We start from the raw sequence: 13,395 nt of genomic DNA, 5'->3' as shown, positions 1-13,395 counted from the left end.
TACAACACTGGACTCTTGCAGAGTACTCTACTTGCACCTGGCTGTGAGTGTTGTCCTTTAACATTAAAGCAGTTTCAGCTTGCTTGGTTATGATTGCTGGTGAAAACTAAATGGCAAGTGGTAGATGTCCAAAATTAGAAAGTTGAAAGCTAAGCAAAAAACCAGATCCTTAGGATCCAAGAGAAATGAGCTTAGGTGGCTAGCTGTGGGGAGAGTGCTGAAAGTGCCTGCCAGCTCTTTTTCTCTCTCACTTTCTTTCTCACTTGTGGACTGATGTGTCTGGCTACAACTCAAATGTGTCGATGGCCAGAGCAGGGACGAGGTTTCTACAAATCATCTTGGTTACGTGGCATTTAAATGTGTATTCATGAGTACGCTGGGTGGAAAGAACAATACTTTTATGTCAGGTCATCCTCACCCAAATACTTATGTTAAGTAATCTCCAATCTTTGGTTATTGGACTGTGAACTGGTCCGAAGCGAGCAACGAGCAACGTGTTCTAGACCTTTGTCAAAGAGAATAGATTGTTTGCCCTAGAAAGCACTGTACTTTCCCCCCAATGTTTTGGTCCTATTAAATGTAACTTGCGTGTATGTTGTGGGAGGAGACTGCTGAAAATGACTGCTTTGTTCATTTTGAGTTCCACAGGACGTATTCAGAGAACCCTGAACTCCGTATCGAAGGCCAGCATCTTTGTACATAATTCAACGAAATTTTTAATAAGGAAAGTAAATAAATCAGGCCAAAATTATATTTTTTTCTGCTTTTTACATACTAAGTCACTGCATTAAAAAACAGGTCCTGAATGTGGATGAAATTCTGTATAAAAATCTTATACAGCTAGAGTGGGACTCAATGTTGAATGGTCCTTCCTTTGCAGGAAGAAATAGGAAATTTACCAAAAAAAAAAAAAAAAAGGTGCAGCTAATAATAGTGAGTCCAAGTATATTTTGCAGCACTTATTAGAAGAAAGCAAATGAGGCTGATAGCAGCATGGACTGGTTATAGACTATGTGAGGTTAAATAAAGGTAAGTGAGATCTGCAAGTAGCATTATAAGTTGATGCTTTCCATTTTGTTCAGATTTTGAACTGAGTTCCAGATTTTCTGGCTAATGTCTCTTCTAATTCCACTTCATTGCCTGAACCATGTCTTACCTTGAAATACAAGCAAAATCTATATTTTCATGCTGTGTTTTCTCAACTAGCAGCATTTGAAAGTACTAATGCAGGCAAATACCTAATATTTTACAGTAAGTTTAATGAACAAGAAGGCAGGAAATACAGAAAAGCAGTCTCTCAGATGTGTTTTCTTCTGGAATATGATTACTGAACATGTGTTTTCTTTCAAAACACCAGAGGAAGTGGAGCATTTCTGTTTTCACTTCTTGTGTCTTTGACCCCCTGAGTGCAAGGATTCATTTTTTAATGTAGTGATTGAAATTTCAATTGCATTTCCAGGTTATTAAACAGGAAATATGGCTTGTAGGTTGTATTAGCATGATATCAGCTTGTTTAGGTAAAGAGGTGTGACTGGATGTAAACATCTTTCTCTGACTAATGAAGATTAATTTAAAACTCAGAATGGGGAAGAGAGTTAAAGCCTAGCACACAGAGGCTGTCCATGTGAGGGACTGAGGATTATATTACTCTGCTCAGAATTGGTATCCACCATTGTACCTCAAGAGCAGTTACACAAAGATGAGGCTCCACAGTGGTAGAAAAAAGAAAAAAGAATACAGGATATAACTTCCTCCAAATGAGCTGAGCTAGGTGCACATGCAAGAAGATTCCCTCAAATCAGGAGGTCAATAGGGACCATTCTGACAGGACACCTCCTTTTGTATAAGGTCAGCCTTCTCGATAGGTAGAGAAACATAGAGTCTGGCTGTCTCAAAAGGTGAGATTCACACACACAAAGACTTCTAAGGCTGCTTTCCATATTGTTTTAAAAAACTAATAACCAAAATGCAAAAAATACGTAACAAAACTTACTGGGAAGTCAGAAGCAGGTGGGAGAGATTTGACTTTCTTTAAGGCTGATCCCCTAGTAAGAAAAGTAATTTGAGATGGAATTAACTGAATGGCAGGAAGAGAAAGCAAGCAGAGCTTGAGTTAGCAATCTTAATTTTGACTCATATTCCTAAAATGATAAAGCAGGAGTAGACTACAGGGTCCATCAGGAAGGAGGGCTAACTTTTTCATCAGTGCCAACTCTTGTAGAGCACAACTCTCTAAGGGAACTGGTAAAAGTCAAGCATAGAGGAAGAAGGTTTCCCAGTATGTCATCCTTTACCAATCCTGTGCAGTGCTCCACTGTGAACACCTATTCCTTTTCTAGGAGCCTGTACTCAACAACCAACGCAAAGGTTGCCAAATGTTGTAGCCCATGCTTCCAACCACAGAGTGCTAGCATGGATATAACTGAGCTGGCCAAAGCATACTAACATAATAAATAGGATGCTTTCGAGAAATTGGAGTTTGCCAAGTCAAATTCTACTATTGGACAACCTGTAAAGAGCAAAACTAATTCAAATAAAATCTGCTTGCTGAAAATGAAAACATCTCTTTTGTGGACAGTTTCCCAACTTCAAAATAGCTGACCACCATTGTTAAAGCATTCTAAATGCTGTGAGTCTTCGGTGTTTTCAGGGCCCATTGTGCTTTTTGTCATTGCTGCTGTTGGGATCAGCTTTTCAGCCATTCAGAAAATTCCTGAATGTTGTATCCTACTTCAATTTAGACTGATAGGGATTTCTAGTTAGCAGTCTAGTTAGCAGTTCTGTGACCAAAAGAGAAAAATAAGCAGTTTTGATTACATATATTTTATAGCTGTAATAGACAAATGCTATCAAGTTTGCTTCTCTCTGGTGTATTAGGAATCTAGCCATGCCACTAGGTGATTCTTTGTGTGACATATAAGCAAATAGACATAGAAAGGAAGTGCAGATCCTTCAGTTCAATATTTATTACCTGTGACTGCTTTGGAGGCTGCAAGAAAAGAGATTTGCTGAAGACCAGTCAAATTATTTTTGCTTATAATATGAGTAACATTTGTGTCCAGATGTCCATAGATTTCTGTTCCAGTCTGTGGATTTCACCTATCTCACCAAGTTATTTATAGCATGAAATTGCATTCACTTTTTTTTCGCTATGAGGTAAATCTTTACAGGATTTAAGCAAAAACTACTGGTTATTCAAACAACTTTGATATTGGCTTGCACATTAGCTCAAATCTGTTGAGTCAGCTAGCTTACCATCTAGGAAAATTCTAACTTTAGGTTTTGTTTCATATGTTGGAGTTATTCTTGGGGTTTTCTTTGTTCTGTTTAATTTACTTATTCTCCCAATTATTATCCACTATTATTTTTTCATTTTTCTACCTTAAAACATTTTAATTCTGGATCATGCAGTGTCCATGTTTAAAAATCTCTGCAAATTCCTGTTGTTGCTACATTCCATTTCATCCAGACTTAACCACAGACCTATGATACAATCAGGATTTACAATGAGATCAACACTGAAATCAACGTAATTTTACATGTAATGAGATTTTAGAGTGTTTTACTTGAATCATAGTCCTCAAAAGCTGAGTATTATTTTTCTGTGACCCATTTCCTTCAAGCTGGTCAGAAAGTATAAAGGGTTGTATCTGAGTGTTATGGGAATTACATGCAGAGATGGACAGAATATACTGCTGCAAGAGGACAGTGCATAGCAACACAAAGCAATATTTTACCACTGTTGTTGATGTTTACTCCAAATATGTACAGAGGCTTCAGATTTCAAAATAACTTGTGCAGTACATGCAAAGAGTTGAAGATGTTCTACTAATGAATTGCACATAGAAAAAGGGCTCAGATATAATATTAATTGTAGAAAACAGCCTTAAAATAACAATAAGGCTATGACTAGTGGGCAAAAGCCACAGATGCAAAACTAAGGCCAGAATTTTGTTCTAGAGCTTAGCGAAAAATAATTCTTCCTCATTTATTAGCATATTTTAGAAATTTAAGAGACATGTCTAAGTCAGATTTAAACATAAAATATTTAATCTCAAATATCTTCATCTTAACACTGCAAAATAAGCACACTTCCTAAACTTTTGTTTCTTACTATAGCATATTTAAATTATCAACGTCAAAATAATGCCCCCTAGTTTTCCATACTCACCCTTTTTTAATTCTGCCAGTTTTCTCATTCCATAGGAGAAAATAACATCTTGGGATAACATTTTTTTGTGCTACAATGTGTAGCAGAGGCATTAATCAGTAACTGAAAATGTCACTTCTTGAATCAGTAGATTAAACAGCAAACTATGAATGTGTTGAATGATCTTCTTACTTAGACTTTTACTGATTCTTTTATTATGGCAAAGATGATGACTGATAAAGACTGCACTGCCAGATATTACTACCCAAATCCAAGTTCACACCTAAGAGCAAGAGAAAAGTCAATGAAAAACTTTAGCTTACTATACAATGACCTTATTTGAAAGCTTAGTTCCTTGGCAATGATGCATCTATCTAATAAATGCTGTCAGACATAATTAGAAAAAAAATTACTGAACAAAATTTTCCATATGTTTTATAGCAAATTTGTTATTTGACATTTGAAACTGCAGATAGTTAATCAGCTGATACAAGTTGTCTTAGCTCCACTGAAAGCAATGCCAGTTTCTGTCATCAGAGGATCTGCCTCTTTGATAATTTTATAAATGTATCTGTATTAAATTGGTAATGCTGATATTTTTAAAGAGATCCTTGTTGCATGTAACCTGTTGCATGGCATTAGGACTGATGGGGAGTTTTCCAGTAATCAGAACAGTCCATAGCACAGAAGAAATGTATTTGCTACCATTTGCTTTCCATCTATGCATTTAGTTTAATAGAAACCTTACCACTCCCTACAGCCTTGCCATGGCTTATTTCTTAGTGGCTTTTCAAAGAGACATTTAAAGATATTAAGTAGTCAGACATTTCTGGAACTATTAAAAATTAGCCAAGAAAATGGTTGTATTAAGGTGTAGAAACTATGAAAAAAATTAAGGTCTTTACATTTATAAATTCCAAATAAACCTCTGAAAGTGTCTTCCTTATAATATAGTTTAATGGCCTGATTCTTCCTTTATTCATATTAACAACAGCAAGACTATTTGCATTCATTCATTCCTGGAATAAGACAAATTCACTGTTTTAAATGGAAAAAATATTCCAGATGCCACAAGTGAGAATAAAACAAGATTTTCTTGGAGCTTCAGCAGAAAAAAGTCAAAATGTTAATTTTGTTCTTCTCTCTGCTGCACACCTATTCAGACTTCCAAATTCCCTATAGTAGCTGTTGCCTCCTCCTCAGCCCACATGAGGTGTAGTTGGTAATCTTTACTTAGATCTAATCTGCCTAAAAATGTTTCCCAAGAAAATCATTGCCACGAGTTTTATCACCTAAGCACAGCTGCAGAAGGTCACTGTTCCCAGTACTGATGCAATCAGTTGAGTTTCCTGATAAATGCTGCATGCATTGATACATCAACATTCCCCACACCAATACTGCTAAGTAATTGATTTGCATGTCTGTACTAAAGCTCACAATGCCATGGCCAGATTTAGCCTGTGTTTTTGAAATAATCTGACTGCTTGCATTTTAAATACCTAATTATTAGTATGTTTTTTACCTTCCTGGATATGTCACCAAAACTGTTTTAAGAGGTAGCTTTGAACTTTGAAGTGAAATTGGTTTGAATAGCAAAGTATGCAAGCAAACAAAAGTGAAATTTAAAACTCTCATACAGAGGTTGCTAAATCTCTGCTACTCCAAAGTATCATTTGAGTTTGATTTCTGACATTTGAGCACTCTACTGTGTGTTGAGAATCTGAAGCCTTTGCACCATCAGTCAGGAGAATTGACATTTGTACAAAGAAGGAAATAAATAGTGAATGTTTTTTTCCAGTTACATCAACACCTGGGTTCTCGTATCAGGAAGGCGAAGTCCTACCAGACCTCCACATACTAGAACAGTAGAAGCAAGGAGAATAGGGATTGCTTTGGTGATACCAACAAGGGAACCGAATATTAGGTTTCCAAGTACAGCTGCAGCTTTGCATAGTGCGTTCAAAAAGCCAAAGCCTGTTGCCCTAGAAGAGAAAACAGAAGAAATTTAGAATACATGTGAAAGAGTTATGCCTGTCAGACACATCCTCGGTGTGAATAAATCAGTATAGCCCCAATATGTTAAAATTTATGCCAATAAGGATTCTGTGCTCATGTTCTGTGCTCTGATTTAAAATGAGAAATTAAAGCTCAGCTGCTACAGTATTTCATTATGGCAATTCATTCTTCTGCCTCAGGGATCAAAATGAGAAATGATTGTCTGAACAGATGAGTTTGTACCTCTGGAGTTGAACATGGAACTTGCAAATGGAAATTCAGTGAGACTTAAATGGCTACATTTAGAAAAGCAGACAAGTCAAGAAGCTCCCAAAGGACAACTGCTTTGTCCCCTGTGTGATGATTATTAACCAAAATTAAAGAATGATCATCTTAGGGTACTGAATTAAAATGGAGTTTCTTACAGGTGGTACACATGTTGAAATAGTGCTTTTTCAAAGGTTAATGAGACTGCCAATATTAATGAATATTCTTCTCTTAAAGGTAAAAAAGACAGGGTATATAAAAACCTATTGGGTGAGAGAGATATCTGAGAAACTCTAGACAAAAGGAAAAGGAAATAGATTTCCAATAGAAAGTATTACATCGGTAATTCAGCTGGAGTCTTGCATTACAGCCATGCGATTTTAGTAGTCTGAAGTATTTTAATTATGTTGTAACTCTTGCATAGATGCATTATGCAAACTGCCATAATTTAAATTGTGTTTTGACATGACTGTAGGATTTGTTGATGAAGGAATAAACGTGCCCTACCAAAAGTTTCCTAATGAAGATATCTGTATAATGGTGGAATCTGCAACACTTCTCAGCTCTCTTAAAATTTAAAGAGAAGTCTATGAGGAGCTCATAATGTGTTTGCTGGGAAAAAAAAATCAAGAAGACAGTTGTTCTAATTTTCAGAATAAAATATTTATTGCTTGCACTGCAATTAAAAAGCCCTAGTCTAAACAACAGGAATTAAGAGAAATGCTGGCAATCTAAGTGACGTTAAAAGAGCTCTACTTATTCTACTGAAGCACCTGTGTGAGAAAGGGAGAACTGTTATGCTCAGATGTACTCTGAATTCCCAGGAAGTTTGAAAAGCTTCTACTGGAGCTACTAAAGAGGTGTCCAAAGAATCAGCTTGAAGTAAGAACACTTGACCCCAGCTGACAGCAAGGATGTAGATGCTCAATGCTCTTAACAAAACATAATTTTGCTTTTGAAAACAGCAAACAATGATATCAAGGCATGGGAGATCCTTTGTCTGAAGCAGCTGATAGACCCGGCCCCAGCCCAGAGTGCCAGAGTGCCCTCTGCTCTTTGGCAAATCTGTGCCCCAATAGTGTGGATCAGTTTTGGTGTTACCCTCCCAAGCTGTATGCCAGCAGAGAGGGAAAAGCTTCAGTCCAGGAGAGTCCAGAGAGGATACAGGGGCTTTCAGCACAGTCCTTGCCCTGTCTGGGATGCTACCCAAAAGAATGATGAATAGGTCTGGATCCTTCTTGTCTATTTCTAAAACACTGTGGTTTGCTCTAAAGAACATAAGTCTAGTTAACCCACAAAGTCAACTCCACAATCTGAACAAGATTCAGACTGTGCCATTTTAAAATAAAAGTGCCTTTCCTTTCAAATTCTTAAATCAGTTAAGAATGTCTGCAGAACAGAATTAAGACATGTAACCTACTAATGAACACATCTTCAAATAGTATTTTTTTCCATGATGTTAAATATTTATTTTCATTGTTGCAGTCCAAAGTCAGTTCCCTTACCTAAAATGTTACAATTCAGAAGAGTTGATAGTGTTCTAGTGTCAGCTTTGTGTATCATGTGTCTTTTCTGAATCTGGGACAAAACATGTATTACTTTTTTTAACACTAGGTGATAATATACTTACTTATTATTAGTTTGGCAATATGTCTCTTACACTCCCCAGCAGTACTTTAATTTCTTAAAAATGTCTGATATTTAGCAAAGAAATTACTGTTTTGTCTGAAGTAAGCACAATTCCTCTTTGTGTAAAGCATGGCATCCATCCAAATAGCACATGACACTAAGTATTGGCAGTATCTAAAGAAAAAGAGACAGGTCATTTCTATGGCAGAGTAGAAACTACCCAAAAAATCTGTGGAAAAACAACAAGTAGAAGAGATCTAGATATGTCTCCTACATGTTCGAAGTCCTTATTTATGTTAATAACTCCTTATTTTATGTTGTCTATATCTGATTGAACCTGCAGTACTTTTACAAAATACATAGTGCTAAGGAAACATAAACATGCACATCCTGGACATAACACTTTTGAAAATGCCATGTTCTGCCCTCTGGCAGTCCAGACCCCTGAGAGCTGCCAGAGACCACATTGCTGAGAGTAGCAGATGAGGAAACTTTGGGAAGTGTTGCCTTTGAGAATTTCTGACAGAGAAAGATTTGCAACAGCTCCTTGAGAATACCTTGCTCAGAGAAACCAGCAAGTTAAAACACGCCCATTCTAAGCATGGCCTTTGGAGAAATGGGTCTGAAGGAGAAGCATGAGACACAAGAAGGAAGCAAAAAAAATCATCCTACTGGGGGAATTCTAAAGCCCACAAGAAAACAAGCAAATAATATGGGAACATTTGTGCTCCAGGGCTGCATAAAATATGACCCAGGATGGGGTGTAGCTACTGAGAGGGGAAAAAGCACCAGACTGATGGATCTTGTAGGGTTCACAGAATCAGAGTGGGTAAGTTTGAAAGCGGCCACAGCCACCTGGTCCAACCTCAAACAGCATCATCTCAGTCCAGCAGCTCTGTACCTAGCCTATACTGGTTATTCTTCCTGGGGTGCAGAACCCTGCACTTGCACTTGTTGAATTTCAGAAAGCTCTTCTTCATCCATATCTCCAGGCTTTCAAGGTCCTTCTGAAGAGCTGCACAAAACATGCAAGTAGGCAGAAAGCTCTTGAAAAGGAAAGGACTTCGTTAAAATAGACTGTATTACAAGCAGGTGGAAAGAGGTTAAAGACACCACAACTGGACTGGAAAATTGAGTTTGTGTGATGTAGGACAACAAGAGATGGCTGCTATTCTGGAGAGCTCAAGGGAAGAAGGAAAGGAAAAGGGTCAGAATGATTCTAATGTCAGCCTCATTTAAGCACAGAAAGTACCTCTAAAGTTATGGTGGTGACTGGTTGTGCTCAGCATCTGCACATAAATATGATTTTCTTGGTTGCCAAAGCAGACGTAAAATCAAACTTAACTCTGAATAACAGTAACAGAAAAAAACCCATGGAGAAACTAGACACCTAGCCATCAACAACCTCAGTATATTCAGAGATACCAGAACTCCCCAAAGAATACATAGATCCAGCTAAAACAAATTTGGATAGATAGAGGCAGGAAATCTTTGGAAAAGCAATAACAAAACATATGGGGATGTTTACTTACATTTAGTGTTGTTCTATACTACCTTATAAAGGTAATTCTTTCACAGATGTTAGCTGCTTGTATCAACTACTTATGACAGTGGTCTGAATACAACTTTCTGAGCAATTTGAACAATTTCTTTTCATTGTCTGGTCTTTTGTTCTTTAGATCTATTATTGATTATATACTAAACATTACTGAGTTTTAAAATAAATTTTTAATACATACAATACTTCTGTCTAAACAAAATTAAGATAATTTTTTTCACTGAAAAAACAGTTCTGTTTGTAAAACAGACTTACAGAATTTTGCTAATTGTAAGAGATTTTTAGAAGTCTAATCCCATTAGTGTTATCAAATTATAAACAAATAAAAGTATGAAAAAGTAAGCTCATTTTATTGCCCTGAGCTGTCCTGATAATTAAAAAATGAACAATCCAAAAGAAGTTCAATCTTTTAATCTTTAAGCAGATTTCAGGCATGTCCTTTTGCCTAAAATAATCTCATAATTGGCATGAACAATAAGATTTTAACAGGCTTAAGTAAATTGTTGTTATGACCTGTACCTGAAAAGCATTGTCACTGTTCATACCTTCATACCTTCAATGTTAATACTGTGTTTGAATGTATTTGTACTTATAGTCAGAACAAGATGTTCAAACCATTGTGAAGCTCAAGGGGTAGCAAATTCAGACTGCCTGCTTTTACAAACATTATTCTTAGAACAGTGTTTTTGATTCAAACTCTTTAAAATCTGTATTAAATCATGCTTTTATAATTAATTCTCCTTAATCCAGGGAAATAAAAATAGTCAGGAAATAAATATGCTGCAAAACACATGTATATGACTATACTCTTTTGCAGTGTTCATACTGTTGAGGAAAGTGCAAGAGTGTCAGCAAATGATGGAAGTTATGTGATGTATCATTTTAACAACATGAAAAAAATTAAGTGAAAAATTCCAAGGTAATAAGGCCATTTATATATACATCCACCTTTTTTGTGTTGATTAATTATTGGACAAACATTTGCACAAAAATGTCATGCTGACTTCACGAGTAATCCTCATTACTGGTCAAGGGAGATCAGTCATAAGTAGCAAGAATCCTTTGTCCATCTAGAGAGTTCACTTTAGGCACATCAGTAAGAAAACACTGGTCAATCAATTTAGGATTGTCTTGAATAAAACCCCAGATACAAATTTTACTATTGATAGGAGAAAAATACTAATATCTTTTATAAAAATGTTGGGATGAAGAAAAAGCTGAACTGAGAAGGAATTTTCCCCAATGTACTTTACTTCTGCTGAGAAAGCTGTGACAAAGAAAAATGCTTAGCTTCCTTTCATCCAAAGTCCACATAAAAATGGCAAGAGTCCAAGCAGTTAAAAATAGAGGGATTATCCAAGCCTTTAGATTAAAAGAGCTTGTTTCCTGATTGCCACATATGTTCCTTCTTAGACCAGGTGCTTGTATTCCTATGTAAAATACTTCAGGTCCACTTCTCCACTTCTGATAAAAAAATATCTAAAATATTCATTGTCCTGCAGCAGTGCTACTAAATGTATAGCACATGTATTTGTTATCTTTCTTGCCAGAGCTATTTACAAAAACAGCAAGTCAAAACAAAATTTTGTTAGAATTGATAATATACAAAGCATTAAAATAGAGTTTCCAAATGTTCTGTGGACAATTTTCTGATGTACAGATATTTTATATTCTCTTAAAAAACCTATCACAGAAATACATATCATGGCTTGATCAACTGTAGTGCTTTATAGTGTGCAAGTAAAACTGTGGAATTTGCCTTTGTTGGACTACTGAAAAAGGCATAGGTGTGGCAGGTCATGCCTTAAAAATTTTATTGTTTCAGCAAAATGCAGTTGAACTATATCCACAGAATGAGAGTAGAAAATAGCTATCAGGAAATCTACTGTAAGTCAATTACTGCTATTACAACTCAAAAGAATAGAAAGTTTCTCTTCTGACATCCACACCAAGGCACAGTTGGACAAAAGATACTGTGAGAATAGTATTTCTTGCTCTAGGCATAGATTGAACCCTTAGGTTACAAGAAAAAGTGAAAAAACTAAATTTCATGAACTGAAGATAGGAGACTTACTTCTTAACTATGGCCAGACCCTTCAGAGGCATTAGAAAAGGTAAAAACAGGATGACTTAATTTTATAGCTCACCTTGCATTCTAAGTATTTCTGAACAGGATTCAAACCCAGATCTATGTCAGCCATAGTAAGATGATGAATTGTTGGTTACCTGATGCAATCTGATTTATTCTCTATGTGGGAGATGATCTATTTCTATTCCATTTTCAATTTAGGTTTTAGTTATTTGTTGTACTATCTGCCTGATGAGAATCTTGACTTATAATGCTGGTGCTTCCTAAGTTCACAAGAAGATACTTACCATTTATGTGAAACCAAAAATTGCATTTTAAGTAATAAAAATGTCCTAATGTTCCTCCTTTGGAGAACTTAAGCTTTCTTCCATCCATATTTATATTGCAGGCAGAGCTGAGGAGCTGTGCAGGGTTATTACAGGCCCCTTGGGCACACACATTGCAACACAAGCTGTAATTACCTCATCACACAGTATTTTTTTTTCCTCATCACTCTGCCAGTGCAGAGAACAAAGAGTGCTTGAGGGTCAAATACAGATGTAGTGAAGAAAACCTAGTTTCCCTCATCTACTACAGAAGTTGGAAGATGCACTGTGAATAAGACTGAGGACTGCAACATGAGAAAACAGTTTCATGGTAAAGATGGTGGACTGCTGTCACAAGAAAGGATAAAATCCCTACTCCTATTGCAGAGTTTGCATATGATGCCAGCAAGTCACATAAAGCTAAGAGAATGGTATTTAAGCATGCATTTCATATTTTCTAGGTGCTCAGCTTAGCACCTTCAGGTGCTGGAGTGCTGGGCACTCACAGCTGTATTGAAGTTACACGGTCAGCCCATTCCTTCTTCTATAATGCTCAGCAACTGGAATTTTTGATGTCACACACTCCAGCCTACAGATTTCCTCTCCTGATGGATAGCAGAGTCCATTGAGAAGATAAGGTAAAAGACAATAAGAAAGGCAAGAGAAAATACAAGTTGTTTACATTCCTGACTTGTACTCATTTACTTGCTTACCAAGCAAGGTTTCTATTTTGCTATCATGAGTGTGTTTTAAAATTTGTGTATTGAGAAGTTTAAAAAATGGTAGTATATTATCAAAATATTATTCATTACTTCATATGAAACCCACTTATGACCAGCATTAGTAATGTTATTTTCCATTTTAACACTACTTCATCATCTACCTGAGAACTATTTGAAATCTATGCATCCTCTAATATCTTTTATAGCAATTGTATAAACCTGAGGTTATATGAAGAATGTGAAAAGAGAAATTAGCCTAAAATAAGATAAAAATTCAAAAGTACTCATTGAGAAAGTAGGAAAAACTATGTAGTTACCTAAATTCCAGGGATCAGTAAACGGAAATGTAAATACGTAGATGAATATGAATTCATACAAAATCAAAATCTGTCAAGATTTTGAAGCAGCTATAGCTGATGAAGAATAAACTGAAATGTGTGCCCTGTATCACATAGACATTGCCAAACTGTTCACCACTCTCCTACCTGGCAAAGAGCCAGTATGGTCCCTAAATACCTAGAGCACAATTTATGAAACACCTTTCGTATTGTACTGCAGAACACCAGCAAAGCCCCTACAGTTCAGTCACTGGCAGGTCTCCAAAAGAAGGTTATGGAGGGGCTACCCAGTCCAGCCTCTTGTGCATGGTAGCATGAATCAGCCTCCTTCCACCCACCTTT

The 13,395-nt window shown here is 36.4% G+C and overlaps 1 protein-coding gene across 1 annotated transcript in view; it reads right to left on the bottom strand.

The window, feature by feature from the left end:
• Window positions 1–3,377: 3,377 nt before the first annotated feature.
• SV2C (synaptic vesicle glycoprotein 2C) overlaps window positions 3,378–13,395 on the bottom strand; it is a 103,376-nt gene continuing 93,358 nt past the window's right edge. Inside the window, exon 13 of the mRNA XM_079330246.1 lies at window positions 3,378–6,132. Within this exon, the coding sequence (XP_079186372.1) occupies window positions 5,949–6,132 (184 nt within the window). The 3' untranslated portion in view covers window positions 3,378–5,948. The remainder of the gene's footprint in view (window positions 6,133–13,395) is intronic.

Source organism: Erithacus rubecula, assembly GCF_903797595.1.
Source record: "Erithacus rubecula genome assembly, chromosome: Z".
Lineage (NCBI taxonomy): Eukaryota > Metazoa > Chordata > Aves > Passeriformes > Muscicapidae > Erithacus > Erithacus rubecula.
Note: the sequence above shows the minus strand (reverse complement) of the source record. Positions and strands in the feature narration are given on the sequence as shown.